The sequence below is a fragment of the Rhamphochromis longiceps genome, linkage group LG2 (genome assembly GCF_057381845.1).
Source record: "Rhamphochromis longiceps isolate RC_006_pf linkage group LG2, R_longiceps_female_GT1.1, whole genome shotgun sequence".
Lineage (NCBI taxonomy): Eukaryota > Metazoa > Chordata > Actinopteri > Cichliformes > Cichlidae > Rhamphochromis > Rhamphochromis longiceps.
The window spans coordinates 25,172,228-25,187,572 of record NC_140558.1 but is presented as its reverse complement, the minus strand read 5'-3'; the positions used below and the strand labels follow the sequence as shown (position 1 = coordinate 25,187,572).

The 15,345-nt window shown below is 40.1% G+C and overlaps 1 protein-coding gene across 1 annotated transcript; it reads left to right on the top strand.

Moving 5' to 3' along the window:
* The first annotated feature begins 713 nt into the window (after nucleotides 1–713).
* fnta (farnesyltransferase, CAAX box, subunit alpha) lies at nucleotides 714–7,148 on the top strand. The gene is made up of 9 exons (XM_085419639.1): nucleotides 714–897; nucleotides 1,727–1,812; nucleotides 2,983–3,097; nucleotides 3,337–3,441; nucleotides 3,573–3,699; nucleotides 3,948–4,096; nucleotides 5,855–5,917; nucleotides 6,128–6,320; nucleotides 6,428–7,148. Exons 1-9 carry the CDS (start codon nucleotides 773–775, stop codon nucleotides 6,593–6,595), a joined length of 1,131 nt encoding a protein of 376 aa, XP_085275765.1. The 5' UTR covers nucleotides 714–772; the 3' UTR covers nucleotides 6,596–7,148.
* Nucleotides 7,149–15,345: the final 8,197 nt, after the last annotated feature.

Sequence of the window (15,345 nt, the reverse complement as noted above, 5' to 3'; positions counted from 1 at the left end):
GGCATGTGATTAAGAGGCCCCAGGTTTTGGCAAGTAAAGTGAAATTTGACTTCCAGTTGCATGACATTTGTATTTTAATAGTTTTATGTTTTTTCTATTCTCCAAATATATGTCAACCAAATCCTGCCATAAGAGGGAGCCAGTCCTATAGACACAGCAGGAATCTAGAAACTAGTGGATGGTGTATTTTAATTAATGTGAACATTTCACACATGTAACTGTGTGTGTTCATCAGTTAAAACTCCATCAGAAATTTAAAAGTCAGATGAGTTGTAACAGGTTGAAAACAAACATCCATAAACTGAGACTAAACTGTGACATGAAGACCAGCTGGAACAGTCACTGTGGGATTTGATAACTGAAAAGGTAGAAAAACCACTGACCTATGAATCATTCATACATAACAAGGCACCTAACTCAAGGAATGAACCAGTGTTTTGTCTACACAGGTGGCAAAAAACAATACTTGGATCTTTAGGCACTTTGTTACTAGCAGCCTTTTACAAAGTAACATTTGTTTCAGTTTCTTTAGTTGAAGCTACTGAAAAATAAATAGCACCGTTTGAAAGACAGCGTGGTATTTTTAAAATCATTTGCATAAACTTATCTCCATAAACTGGAGAAGTGTGGCTGTCTATTATTATTAGGTGATAATTAAGGAAAGAAAATCTCCATTTCCCAGCAGCACTTAAAGGCAACTTTTTCCGCTACACCGGATATGACGTTTTCTTTCTCAACGGAGCACAACTGCGATTAAGCTAACTAGTTAGCAATGTCGGACATTGAGGAAACAGTTGAATCTGTACAAGTTAACGAAGACAAAGAGTTTGATGTAGAGGTCGAGGAGCACATCGAGGATGAATTTGCTGTTGACCCGACTCGATACATATTTTACAGGTATTGTCTAGTTATCACTTTCTCTTTGGGTGGCTAACTTAGCTTTGGTCGCTCCTCTACCGGTGCTTAGTAACTACTCTGTAGCTCGTGTTTGTTATAACGCGGTAATGTTTGATAACTTATAGTTTAATACGAGTTTTGTTAGCAGCTGTCAAAAGTGCACTATAATTATCGTCTTTGTGATGGAAAGCCGGAGGAGTTGCGCTAACAGCCCTCTTTCTAGTAGAAGGTTCAGCTCTGTACGTTTATTCTAGCCAATACCTTCAGAAAGAATAGTACCCAGGTTAATTTGGCGTCCTAACGTCACAGCTTGTCTTAATGATTTCAGTATAAAGTTAAACAGTTATCGCATTTGCAGTTTTTTTCCTTGCACAGAGGCTTTTTTTTTTGCCGCCCCCTCCAAAGTGTCAGATGACAATCAGCAGCATTGTAATGACTTTGCTGTTTGGGTTTTCTTTTACCCAAGAATAGGAGACCTCCTTGCTTATATGGCGGTCAGAAATGGCTGAAAAATGCATTGGTTGATCACAAAAACAGTGTACAAATTCCCCCCAAAGTAGTTAGCTCAGTCAGAGACATTATATCAAGAGATATAATACTCACAGAAGCCTGAATTGAATTTATGGGAGAATTTAGTGACAGCAGACGTGGTAGTAGTAAGTTTAATGGTTCTTAAAGCCTTATTTGTGGACCAAAAACTGGTGACTGGGCTGGTGATTATCTACAATATATTTGTTTCTAGATGGATCTTGGCCCTGTGTAACTAAATACATTAGCTACTGTCAGGCTGTACTGACAGTTAATCCACCTCCGTGTTTTTGTGTTTCAGAGACAGAAAGGAGTGGGCTGACCTGGAGCCTGTTCCACAGGATGATGGACCAAATCCTGTAGTGAAGATTGCCTACTCGGAAAAGTGTAAGATTGCTAGTGAACCATGGAAGGCTCATAGGGAATTGCAAGACAGCAAGGAAGTGGGTAGAGGGAAAGGTCACTGCAAGATATTATACGTCTAAGTCAGGGGTGTCAAACTCAAATACACAGTGGGCCAAAATTCAAAACTGGATCAAAGTCGCGGGCTAACATTAATATTCATTGAAAAAAAATCTTCCTCCAAATATAACAATGAATCTTTTCTTATGGACTCAAACAAGTTTTGCTGAAAAACTGAATATGGAACAAGCAAAGCTTAATACTAAACAATATATATAACTTATATAAACGTATATATAACTTAATATTGCACATATGCAAAATCAAAATTCCAATTAAATAACACATCAGTGGAATTCATTTCTTAAATAAAAAATGTATTTGCAGGCTTCTGAATTAAATTTTATCATTTATCAAATTTTCATCATGTTCTCCCACCTGTTCAGAAAGCTCCTGTTTTCTGCCTTTCTTTTTGCCATTTTGGGATAGGTAGCATGGCAGTATTTGCATGGTTGCTATGACTATGGTCAACAGAGGAGAGGGTGCTAATGGGTCCTGTCATGACTGACGTGCCAAAACACCAACAGAGCATTCTGGGACTTGTAGTATTAGCAGTACATGCACTGTATAATACCGGCAGGCCAACTCTAATAGTAATTTTGTATGGCTTCGTGGGCCAAATGTAATTAGGCTGCGGGCCAAATTTGGCCCACGGGCCAGAGTTTGACACCTATGATCTAAGTAGTCATCTTCATCCTGTCATGAAACCATACGATGGGGCTCAAGTGATCACTGAAAGGTTTTATGATTATGACAATGACAGCAAATATCATTTGCTGTTTGGGACATTTTTGACTGCCAGTACCCTCATCCTAATTTGTAAAAATACCAAAGTAGGGTTTTTTTTGTTTTGTTTTTTTTGTTTGTTTTTTTTGGAATAATGGTGTTCTATGCCTCCAGGAGATTTCCAAACACTTGGAGAATCATTGCCGTACTGGTGGCACCTGGCTTCCTTGCTGTACTTTCCTTCCTTTAGGCACATTATGTTGTTTTTTCCGTTAATATGCCACTTGTCTGTTAAAATCCAAACTATTTCAGATGAAATATGATTGCAGAAGGATTTCATATCTAATGTTCACGTCTTTCTTCCAACAGTCTCAGATGTCTACGACTATTTCCGTGCCCTCCTAAAGAATGATGAAAAAACTGAGCGGGCTTTCGCTCTGACTGCAGATGCCATTGACCTAAATGCTGCAAATTACACTGTCTGGTGAGCATTTTGCCTGCTGGAAAAGCAGTGCTGATCTTTTGATGTTGTAGCATTTACACATAATGGGAAAAAGAGCAAAGGAGATGACATTCATAGTTAAGTAGTACTGTTTATAGGTACAGTGCCTCAGGCCAGTCACAATTTTAAAACTGCATCAGAGTATAAAATGTGTTTGTTTTGTTTAGAAATGAGTGTCTTCTGTGAAAATGTAATCTAACATATGCTGTGGTACTGTCCAGGCACTACAGGCGAGTACTCCTGCAAGCCCTGTCGAAGGACCTAAAGGAGGAGATGAAGTACATTACTAACATTATTGAAGAGCAACCCAAAAACTATCAAGTCTGGTAAGTGCATTATGTGAATTTATCCAGAGCACATAGAGAGGAGAGTGGGAGTGGGACATTCCTAAAACGACTCAAGTTTAATGAAAAAGTTGGAAGATAAGGACGGCTTTCTAAACTCCCTTCTGCTCCAGGCATCACAGACGTATGGTGGTCGAGTGGTTGAATGACCCCTCGGAGGAACTCCAGTTCATCGCAGACATTCTCAGCCAAGATGCAAAGAACTACCACGCTTGGCAGCACAGACAGTGGGTCATCCAGGTAGGTGTTGCTCTCGGCAGAGTTTGGCTCCAAAGCTGAGGAACGAGATCCAGTTCTCCTCCCACAGCGACGCTCTCTGCCAGACTGACTCCTTCACTGATTAATTTGGTTGGCTGTTTGTGTGTAGTTCGAGTCCCTCTGTGGTCAGTATTTGTATCATGTAATGCAAGGCAATGCACGACACAAACGCTGCACTATGTAACCGCATAAACGTGTTGGATGCCAGCTTAGTTTTCTTTGTACCCCAGGAGTACAAACTGTGGGACAACGAGCTGGAGTTTGTGGAGAATCTGTTGGAGGAAGATGTGAGGAACAACTCTGCATGGAACCAGAGGCATTTTGTGATTTCTCACACTACAGGCTTTTCAGATCCAGCTGTAGTGGAGAGAGAGATTCAGTAGGTGCTTTTTTTTCTTGCATTTTTCTAGTGTTGTTTAATTAATTGTAATGTTTAATTGGTGAGGAAATATTAGGTTTATTATATTAAAAATCATCCAGTGCCTCACAGCTGACCCCATTAGGTTCAGTAATGTTAGTATATTTAGTGGAGGCTTGAAATTTTTTACCTTCATACGTGAATTCTTAAGTAAGAACTGAGGCGCTAAAAATGTTTGATCGGTGTGACAAGTCCAAACTATTATTTATAACATGTAAACCCCAGTGTGGTTTCTCCAGTTCATGACCGCAACCTACACTGATGTGTGTTAAAATATGATTGTGTTAGAATTTGTATTTTGACACAAAAATGAGCAGAGCTAGAAGATCTAAAACATGGATAAAAATGAGACTTTTATTATCCTACAGTTTGTTTTGATCATTCACCCATTCCACATGGTGACAAGTTTACCCAAAATGCACTTTCAGAGGTTTCCTCCATTGACTTATCAGACAAAATTAAGGGTACCAGTGCATGTTAGAGTGGTTGTAAAGTTGATTTTCAATTTTTCCCGAAGCATAAATATGTTTTCTAGCCTTGAAAATGTCGTGTGGCTAGCTCCTATACTTGGCTGACCCCTCCAAAAATAATCTAACTGATTGCCTTTAACTACTTCACTCGATCTATACATTTTCTTTAATATGTCTTGGTTTCATAGTCTCTTGTTTAATTTTTGTGTAATTACACAACAGCAGTGTAGCACTGTTTATTCATTAGTTTAGACAGGCAGGAGTAAGATAATGATCCCCTCTCAAATAAAATGGAGCAATTTGTAATATTTAAAGACAATCAGTGTTTATCACTCTTGTATTGCACAAATTCAATAGAGAGTAACCTGCTCATGAATGACCAACAGCAAAACAGTTTGAAACTCAGTCTGTACTAGAGATGGTCAATAATCTGCTTCAGTGTAAGAGCTCTGCTGTTCTAACATCAAGGTAAATACAGCCCTGAGCAACTAAACTGTAAACATAATGGAACAAAGATGGAACTACTCGGTTTGACATCGTGACAACTTTAGCAAAAATAACTTGAAGCAGTTGTTTTCTGTTTTCAGTCTCTCACATTGTTGTGAATTAATTTTGGCCCACTCTTCTTTACTGTGACTGGAGCATTGCACCGCCTTAATTCTTTTCTTTTTCAGCTATTCAGTTGTAGATTGGCTTCTGTGCTTGGGATCACTGTCCTGTTGTTTGACACAATATCAGCCAAACTTTGGCAAACGGGCTCACATTTAACTCTAGAATACTTTGATATACAGAGGAGTTCATAGTCCACTCAATAAGTGCAAGGTGCCTGGGTCCTGGGTCACAGTTAGCATGAGGTGTTTGTTTTGGTTTTACTCTCAGTAACTTTAACATGTTTTTTGCACTTGGGTGTTTTTGGAATTTCTGCTGGGATATCCACCGCTCCAGTTGTTTTAGTGTGCTATAGGAATGTCAAAAACTCAAGATTTAGTCATTAAAATCACTTCTGACAACTTCTGACTCTCTCTCTCTCTCTCTCTCTCTCTCTCTCTGTCTCTCTCTCTCTCTCTCTCTCTCTCTCTCTCTCTCTCTCTCTCTCTCTCTCTCTCTCTCTCTCTCTCTCTCTCTCTCTCTCTCTCTCTCTGTCTGTCTGTGCAATATGAATACATACATGTTTCTGTACCCTCAGCATTGTTCCTGCTTCAGTTGTGCAGTTGCATTCATTTTTCTGCTGTTCTTCCCTTTGTGTCAGATATTGCCTGAACCAGATCAGGAAGGCTCCCCATAATGAAAGTGCATGGAATTATTTGAAAGGGTAAGATGCAAATCACAGTGTAAATGATCCTATGTGTGTTTACCTGTAAGGCCCAAACATGCTGACATTTTCTCACTAGAATATTTCACCGTGCCATCCTAAGACATTCAATATATAGCACGCTACAGGGAGCTTGAGAAATGGTTATTAAAAATGGAAAAGCTCACTGCCAGTATCCTCTCTTATTTCCTTCTTTTTTTCCCCCCCAAGGATGCTGCAAGACCGAGGTCTGTCATCTCAGCCAGGTCTGCTGGAGAGGGTGCTGGAGCTAAAGGAGACACATTGTTCACCTTACCTGCTAGCATTTCTGTTTGATTGCTATGAGGATGCCTTAGAGAACATCGCCCAAAAAGAAAAGGTAGAAGAGGAGGAGCAAAAGGAAACTTTAAGAAAGGCTCTAGAAGTAAGTCCTTAGGCATACTTAGAAATAAAAGTTTGCACCCCAATGTTGTTCTTGTCAAACTCGAGATCTGAAACAATGTTGTTGTGCTTTGTTGTCTTCCTTTGAAGATTTGTCAACTACTGGCACAGGAGAAGGACACCATCCGTAAAGAGTACTGGGAGTTTTTGGGACGTTCTTTAAGGAACAAATATGGAAACGGTACTCTCTCTGATGAGCCCATGGCAGAAAATCCTGAGCCATCCATCTCAGTATCACAGTCGCAGGAGGCTAGCTAGGTCTCCTGGGGACTCGCACCATTTCCACTCCCTGCCCTGCTTCATCGCTGCCCTGCTGTCCGCAGAATCAACTCCTGGAGCTTGATATTACTGTAAATGGCTATAATTTATATTGCTGAACAAGGTTTGAGAAATAACCACAGACAAAAGGTCACCTAGAGTCTGAAATACACGTGACAGCTACATCAGAAAGTCTTTAAAAAATGAGGGAGTTAACCTGGAAGTGAGTCTTTTAGCCAGGTTTAGATTTAGATTCATTAACTGGTTGTTCTTTTTCTTTGTTTCAACTTGAATATGTGTATGTATGTTGTCATGGATTCAGCTGCACCCCTGTGAGTGTGACATTTACGTTGTTTTACAGCTTTTTGTTATTTTTAATTCATGGAACTGACGCGTTAGTGAGCAGACTTCAAAGTAAGACTTCATTTGGACTTCTGGTTACAAAACGCATTTTTCACATAAATATAAAGGAGAATATTTGGTTTGAACGGGGAATTCATCTGCTTGTGTTTAAGGAAAGATGAGAAATATAAGTTTGGAATAACAGCAGTGACATGTTGTGTTGTCTTTTTTTGTTTTTGTTTTTTTGTGGGAATGAAGCAAGTTGAGATTAAAAGCAGTCATGTGCTGCTGCTTATTTTCAAATCTATGCTGCTTCCTTTAAATGAGACACTTTTTAGTTTGATTTTTTTTGTGTTTGGTCCTCTGAACTTTGCAGCCTGTGTATCGACACTCGCAGCCTCATGTCCTGACCTCCCTTGGAGCGAGGAAATGGATTTACTCCACTCGATGCAGCTGTTTCTACTTCTGCTGACACTACAACACAATCTGTCCCCTTACAGCCTCTGACCGAGCAGCCAGTGTTCCAGCTGTGCGTAATTACAGCTTCTGTGCATCGTTGACATTAGAGCAGCGCTGCTTGCGTAGTGTGGCGAACCCTGTGATCAGCACGGTCATGTCATCAGCGCTTGGCAAACGAGTGCAGTGGGTGCCCATTCAAAGAGAGTGAAACCCAGGTTACTGTTATTGCTACAATTTATAGGTGATTGCTAAGCATGTCGCATTCAGGCAATCAGGATCATTAACGTGTGCGTGTGGATGAGATTGTGCCTTGAAAATGTGGCTGTTCAGAACTGTCAGATTTTAAAAAATCAAAAGAACTACAGTGCTTTGCAAAAGTTTGAGTCTATACAGAACAGACAAGTTGGCAAAAAAAAACCCATTTATATTGTATCTTTAATCACTTTTTACTCGCAGCTGCATTTCTGCCAGTCGTGTTGTGAATCTCATCCAAGTTGATGGATTTATAAACATAGTAAAAGTACCATCTGTAAAGCATGTGACTGGCAGCAGCTTCATTCTTCAGCATGACAATGATTCCAAACACACTGACAATGCAGTAGAAAGATACCTGGATAGAAAAGCACACAATTGGAACAGTCAGTCATGGATTTGCCTCCTCAGCGTCCGGACCTCAACATTACTAAAGCAGTGTGGGATCATCTTTACAGCACAGAACAAAAAAGCAGCCAACATCCAAAGAAGAGCTCTGAATGTCCTTCAGGAAGCCTGGAGAACTATTCCTGAAGACTACTCAAGGTAAATACAGGACAGCTTAGCTAGGAGGTGGTCAAACTAAATATTGACTTTCACACTTATTGGAACTGTATAAACTCTGTTTTTGCCTTAGATACTGTATTTCACGTGTTTCAATAAACTGTTACCACCTTCTCCCCATTTTCATAGCAAAACAAAGAAATGAGGATGGCTCAAGACTTTGGACAGTACCGTATATATGTTTAGTCTGTAAGTAATTTGTAACAGGAAATTAAGGGCAATGACTACATCATATTAAAAAATAAACAAAATGCAATATGTCTATATTAAATAAAGAGTGGTTTTAGATGAAATGTTCAAACAGATACAGTTGTTTGGCTGGCCCTTTTTTTACACCCTTCAAAAGTGTCTCTGAGGGTTAAGACCTGATTTTAGGGTTAAAGCTTTGAATAAAACGTTGGGGATGCATGCCCTCACAGCAATAGCCAAGCAAACAGACCTCTGTGTGTATGTTTGCTCCTTCCTCTACTCACAGAATGAAGCAGGAACTCTTTGGGGAAATTCTGGTAGTAGAAAACAACTTTCATCCAAAATGTGACAACCACTCATTTAAACTACCTCAAACTTGGCACCGCACTTACTCGGGTCCCTGGCAATACACCCACAAAGTTTTAAGTGCAAGGAAATGAAAGGTGCTTGCAATAGGTGAAGAACAGGCTTACAGTTTCCACTTTTTTTGCTTAACAAAAAAAATGAGTCTTTCTAACTTTGGGCCAATCTGCAGGACAGTAAAAGAGCTGCCAAGTTAAACCAGGCAACAAGACAATCCCAGCAGCTGAGTATGCATATTAGCCACATTGTTTCAACTTATTAAGCAAAACAGATCAGGTACCTGCTGCATCACTTCCAGCATTGTTGAATGAGAGTGCTCCCTAGTGGTTAAACCCAGAACAAAAAACAAGCAGGGGTTCCAGGCAGTGTGTAATTAAAATACTAATTAAACCCAGCACAAGTCCAAACAAACCGCACACTGTTAAATACAGGTGAAGCAGACAGAAGGCCTGCAGCCAAACATTTGCCTTCTGTTTCGGTGTCCATATGCTATGTCCAGAACAGCAGTTGTGGTAAAGGCTTGTGGAGCCACTGTCTACTTTTTAAAAATGCAAGCACAGACACAGTGGATTAACAGGAGACCGCTGTATCCATGTAGAGTCCTGGACGAGGTCCAGATTGGTTCTGAGACATCTGCTTCTTTTAGTGGAAAAGGAAAGGCGGCTAATCCTGTGTGGGATTCTGCAGCCTCTCTGTTCATCAAGGCACCAGCCACGTGTTGGTTTTACATCAAAACATCAGAGAACTGATATTAAGCACAAGTAGGATTTTTCTTTTTCCTTGCGTGTGCACATGAATGTTGTATTGTTACAATGTAATACAAAACAGGAAACAGACTCGTGACATTTCTGTCACTGTTTTATCACTTCTGGAAAACACAAGTTGAATGTGTAATCATTTTCCCCTGCAGCGTGAACATCTGAAAATAAAGTCTGGAAAGTTAAAAAATGAAAAGACTATAGAGAAAATCAATGAAAGTCAATGAATGAATTAAGTAAATGTGTAAAAAGTAGAAAAATGGAAAAATGCTCCACCAGTCCTGGCAGATCAGCTGATGTCTTGCCATAGACACTGATAGCTCAGGTTACATCCTACCAACGTGTTGGTTATTTAAGTCACCAAATGTCCGTCTCAGTCTTAAAAATCATTTATCAGTCAGACTCTAATTGCAGGCATTTTCATAAATTGTGTTGCATTTTCAGATGCACAAAACTAATTGGACAAACTAATGTAATTGTAAGTATAAGGATGTTTTTAATAACTGGATGAACATTAGTTGCAATCAGTGGATGTCTAAAGCTGACATTACCATGAAAACAACAATCCTCAGCTCCCCATGAAACCACTCCTCGGTCTATCGTCTAGTTGTTTGAGCCTCTGAAAATGATGCACTATGTATAAAAATGTCTCTAATTCTCAAACAGTTAATAGAGCACTTTTATGAAGCTCCTTGAATTCAAGCTGAAGGTCTGCACTTCAATCACACATTGATTGTTAGATTTAAAGCCACTGTGGTGGGGTACAGAAGCACAATGACAACATAATGTATCGCTGTCCAATGATGATCCTGTGGATTTAACTGTATGTGTTTTTATTCATGCCTGCTCAGCGCTGTGCTGCTCTCAGAACAGCACCAAGCTGCCAAATATAGATTAAATTAAGTAGAAAAAATCTTCTTTTGACTGGAGTGATTCTCCTCTAAATTAACTGATGCTCACACCACCAAGTAGACTTATCTACCATTATATATGCAATTAAAGAACGTATCTCGCAGTTAACTTGCACTGTGAGGAAACAAAAACATCTGTAAAGTGGCCACTGAATTAGAACCAATGGTGTGTAGTGTTAGTCTCCTTTACAGCACTATAAAACTGTTTTTCCTCACTGCACCCTTGAAGCTCTCAGCCTTCCAAAAATGCTAAATTTGCTGCTGTAAACCTGACTGTCATTTCTTTATTCAGTTACGAACAGTAATGTGTGTCTAACGCTAAAAATGATGTTACATGTACATCTAATCCTTCCTAATCCAGAAATCCTGGACCACAAAACTGGACTCATCTTCAGCTGGTGGCGTAAAAGCAGCTCGAACATCAAAGTGAGGAAGTGCATAGAAAAACACATTTTTAATCAGGTCACATTTGAAGAATCCTTCTGAAGTCACAAAGGCCGGCTACGAGCGTTGTCTCTTGAGCATCTTGCAGTCTCGGGAGAAAGCCTAAGGTCAGCTGTCTGCCCTTTTCTATACGCTCTGCCTGCGTGGTGCTGGTGCAGTAATTCCTTCCACCTGCATCTCTGTTCTCTAACAGCCTCATATTTAAAGTCTCTTAAATGTCTGATGCAGTTTCCTTATATAAAGATGTGGACTACAAGACAGAAGGAAAACCCCGGATTGGGTGTAGCTTCTCCTAAGTCCTCTGTTGCATCATTTTAAATGATTCCACACAGTTTTGTTATTTGGTGACACTTCTGCACTCAATTTATCTGGTAATGAAAAACATTTACTACCTCTGGCTACAACGGTTTTGAAAAGAACAAGCGGAAAGACCCTCATTTGTTCTGTGAAAGAAACCGAGTAGGAGGATTTTGAATATTTTAAAATGATCAACGACAAAGATGCTTTGTGCAAACATAACAATATCAAAGTGATCTGCAGCATAATTTTGCAAATACACTCCATTGTGGAGCAGTGTTTTCACTTGCATTTGGACGATGCTATCATCTTGAGCAGGACTTTATTTGTATTCTTTGGATGCCTGAAATAAACTCCTACGTAGACTGTGCTTTACCCTCACATGCAACCCTCATCATTACATTGCCTCTTTCCTTCACCTCCTCCTCACTAATGAATCTCACTAATGTAATCTGATCATCATCGTTACCATCGCCATCATCTGTATGGATTTCCATTAACATAAATACCACTATAAATCTTCTTTAAGGTTCAGCACAACAATTTCAGCGATGATGCTAAATGGGGAAGAATTATACTTACAGTATTAACAGGTTTCAGTATGTGCTCCCTCCAGTCCAGCCAGTCAGTGCCTGAATTATTTATAATTTACCTTGTTATTTTTCATTTGTTTACATATTTTAGCACAACACGCATTCGTGATTTAAGCCTGTGTATTTCCTGGCTTGAAAAGTGAAAATGTTTCTTGGTACCTTAACTCAAAGAAAAATCTACTTTGCAGTTCTTTGATTAAAAGTCAGAGGAAACTAAATATATATGCAGTTGTGCAGTGAAGGGTATAATTAGATGAAGCAGCGCTAAATTAAATGACCAGGGGAAAGGTTTGAAGTTAAATTGACTTTTGATTCAGATTAAATTATAACAATGGTGCTATTAACATCGGGAACATCAGAAGGAATAGTGGTGATGCTGGTGGTTACTTTTCACACATTCATTTCTGACTTTATTGTTAATAAAATAAGTTTCCCAAAGACTGAGATTCTCCTCGAAATAAAACAATCCAAGTGCAACTTTAAGGGTAATGGTACTCTTAACCAAGGTCAATAAGTCAGGAAGTACCTTAGAGACTCATTATTTCAGTGAGATGTTATTTTCCATAAAGTGCCAAAAGTGCCCACAAATCTCACTTAAAGCTGCTTTGTTGTCATTTCTGGCCACAAGGGGGCAGTAGCTCAACCTCGAAACTGCACTACAGCAGCTAGCTCCATATATTTGATATGGCAGGGTTTTTTTTTATTACACTAGATGCCCTACCTGTCCCCTACCTATGATCAAACCAGGGATATTATGCTTGTTAGATACTATCCTGTGGAGCCTCTAATCCTGATATGAAGTTCATAAAAATCAAGCAGGAAACAGAAGGAAAGGGATAAATAAGTTCAAACTTCCACTTTGATGGAATCATTTGGACCTCATCTTCAGCCGCGCCTGCTCGTATGTTTTGGCATCTACAAAAGCTAAATGGCATTTCTTTGCTGCTCCTCAGGCTTTATGCACAATCATCCAACCTCTGCACCTTGTATTTTACACAGTAAAGCCCCGCACAAACACAAACACACATACACAAACACCCAAACCCCTCGAAACTGACCTCCAGTGACGCCAACAAACACAAAACCAAGCTCATTTTAAATTAAATGCTTTCTATTTTCCTCACGCGCGCACACACACACACACACACACACACACACACACACACACACACACACACACACACACACACACACACACACAACAATCTCATATATTCCCTTAGTGATAGACTAAACATTATTTGATTTAAGGAGTATTCAGCTTTATCGCTGGAACTCTTTTCTTGGTCTTGTTGTAAGGGATATCATTATTTGGAGTCGAGCCCAGTGTCTGCACACAGATCTGTTTGTCTACACTGGGTTCTCGCTCTGTTCATCAGGTAACATTTGCTGCTTTTGTTTTCAGTCTGTTTCGGGTGGGTACTGGAAGCCCACAGTGGGTTTATCTGAGGTTTTCTGCTGGCAACATGAAGCAGCAGCAGCTCTAAAGAAAGTCAATAAGAGAAGAAGCTTCACGCTGGCAAATGAAAATTACTCGAAAAAAAAGCAAGTGATATCCTCCACGCGGTCATTTGATACACTGTTGATATGAATACTATGATAATCTCACCAGCTGACTGCCTCACTTCTCTGTTCCTAATGCTCCCGCCCATTTGACAAACCCTGTCCCCTGTCTGATCTAGGTCTGACAGGTTTTCACCCTTGGTATTGAATTTATTTTTCAGAGTCAGTTCCTCTTTAGAAGAAACATTGTTTGAGTCCCTCCCAGCTCCAGCCATCAACAGCAGCGGCTGCTTTAGATTCATTAATATTTATAGGCTAACACAGGATTTTACAGGCCGACCTGTCGCGGCTGTTGTAACTGCTGCTGTAAAACTGCATCTTAGATGCCGAAGCACTCCCTTCACAGCTGACTCTTGGCACAGCTGAAGCAATCGAGCCTAAATGCTCACACACACGCACACACACAGAACGACTTGTAGTGATTTAAGTTGAAAATCTGCTCTTGGAGGAGAAGGCTGATTTATTATTATTATTGTTATAATGCTGGGGATCTATCTGCGGCATTTTCCCCTATAAACCATATAGTAATCACATTCAGACAGCCCTGTACATTAAAATGAAGCCAATTTCAGGTCTTTCTGCCATGTAGGTGAGAGGTGATCTTACCCATTAAGGTTAGAGCCACTTTCCCCTTCAGTAACAGTGTCTTCCAGGTCTGTGACCATGAGGGAAATGGTCTGTGTTATGGAGGTGAGCAGGGCTCACCTTGTGCCCTGATGAAAGACATATGCTATTAACAACCTCTGCCTCATCACTTTTATCGGGCAATTGAATCCAGTAGTTTTCCTTCACATTAAAGTGCATGCTCCTTACCTGTGGCTGCTCACACTGTGAGTGAAGTGAAGCCATTTTCTGTGATGCCCTGGTCCAAGTTTATTTGTATAGCTCTTAATCACAGTTACAAAAGGCTTCGCAACGCCCACATTATGGAACAACAAATGTGAAAAATGGGTTTGAATCTGCTGCCACACAAAGCATGGCTCAAATACAATGCTTTAACAGCAGGAAGGACTCAGAGCTGTGGGTTTTATTGCTCATGTATGGACTGGATAAGAAGTGACAGAGAGACTCGTTAAGCAGTGGGTTATATGCTCCCCAGGAAACTTTGAGCCTCAGACGCTTCGTTTTCTGTGTTTTGATTCTCCAGTTTTTGCCCCTTTATTGCTTCAGTTTTGTATCTACGCCTGTGGTGACTGGGCCAGTCAGTCAGGTTGTTGCTGCTGATGGTGTCAACATCACTGAAACACACTGCCAGCAAGCAAGCCTGCCAATCAATCAGCCAATCAGCAGCTTATCAGCTCATCATTCACAGCATCTTTTCTTATCTGCAAACCTATGCAAAGTAGTAATGACCTAATTAGAGTGACACTCACACTTGCTGGCAGCTGTGCTGGTACAGTCAATGAGGTGGCTCATTGTGATGAATGGTTGGGCGACGGCTTTCCCTGGTGGAATTCTCCCACCTGCACTCGTCAAACATTTGGTTAATTAAGTCAAGAACTCGCGCTCGTCCGCTGAGTTTTCACAACCAGATAAAATGAAGTGGAAACAACTCAGCTCCAAGAACCGGCAATGTTTTACAGCAGGTCACACAGTTGAATCATTTTGCATATCCTTGAACTTTTTCACGAATTTTTTTTTTTTACATTTCATTATTAGCCAGCTCCGATTCAATGACACCAATTTGTTTTCACTAAATGAATGTCACTCGGGCACTTTGCTCCCGAAACTCCAGCCTCAAATGCCATTGGCATGAAATTTTATTGTGATATTTACTTTGCTCATGGATGACAAAGATGATAAATCTTAGTGACCGCAGTGGTGTCATATCTCCACGCTTTAGTGCCAAAAATGTTTTTGGGTTTTAGGTAATAAAAATGACTCAGCATATATTTGGATTCGTTATCATGAAATCTGGTTACATGATTACACACACACACACACACACACACACACACACACACACACACACACACACACACACACACACACACACACACACACACACACACACA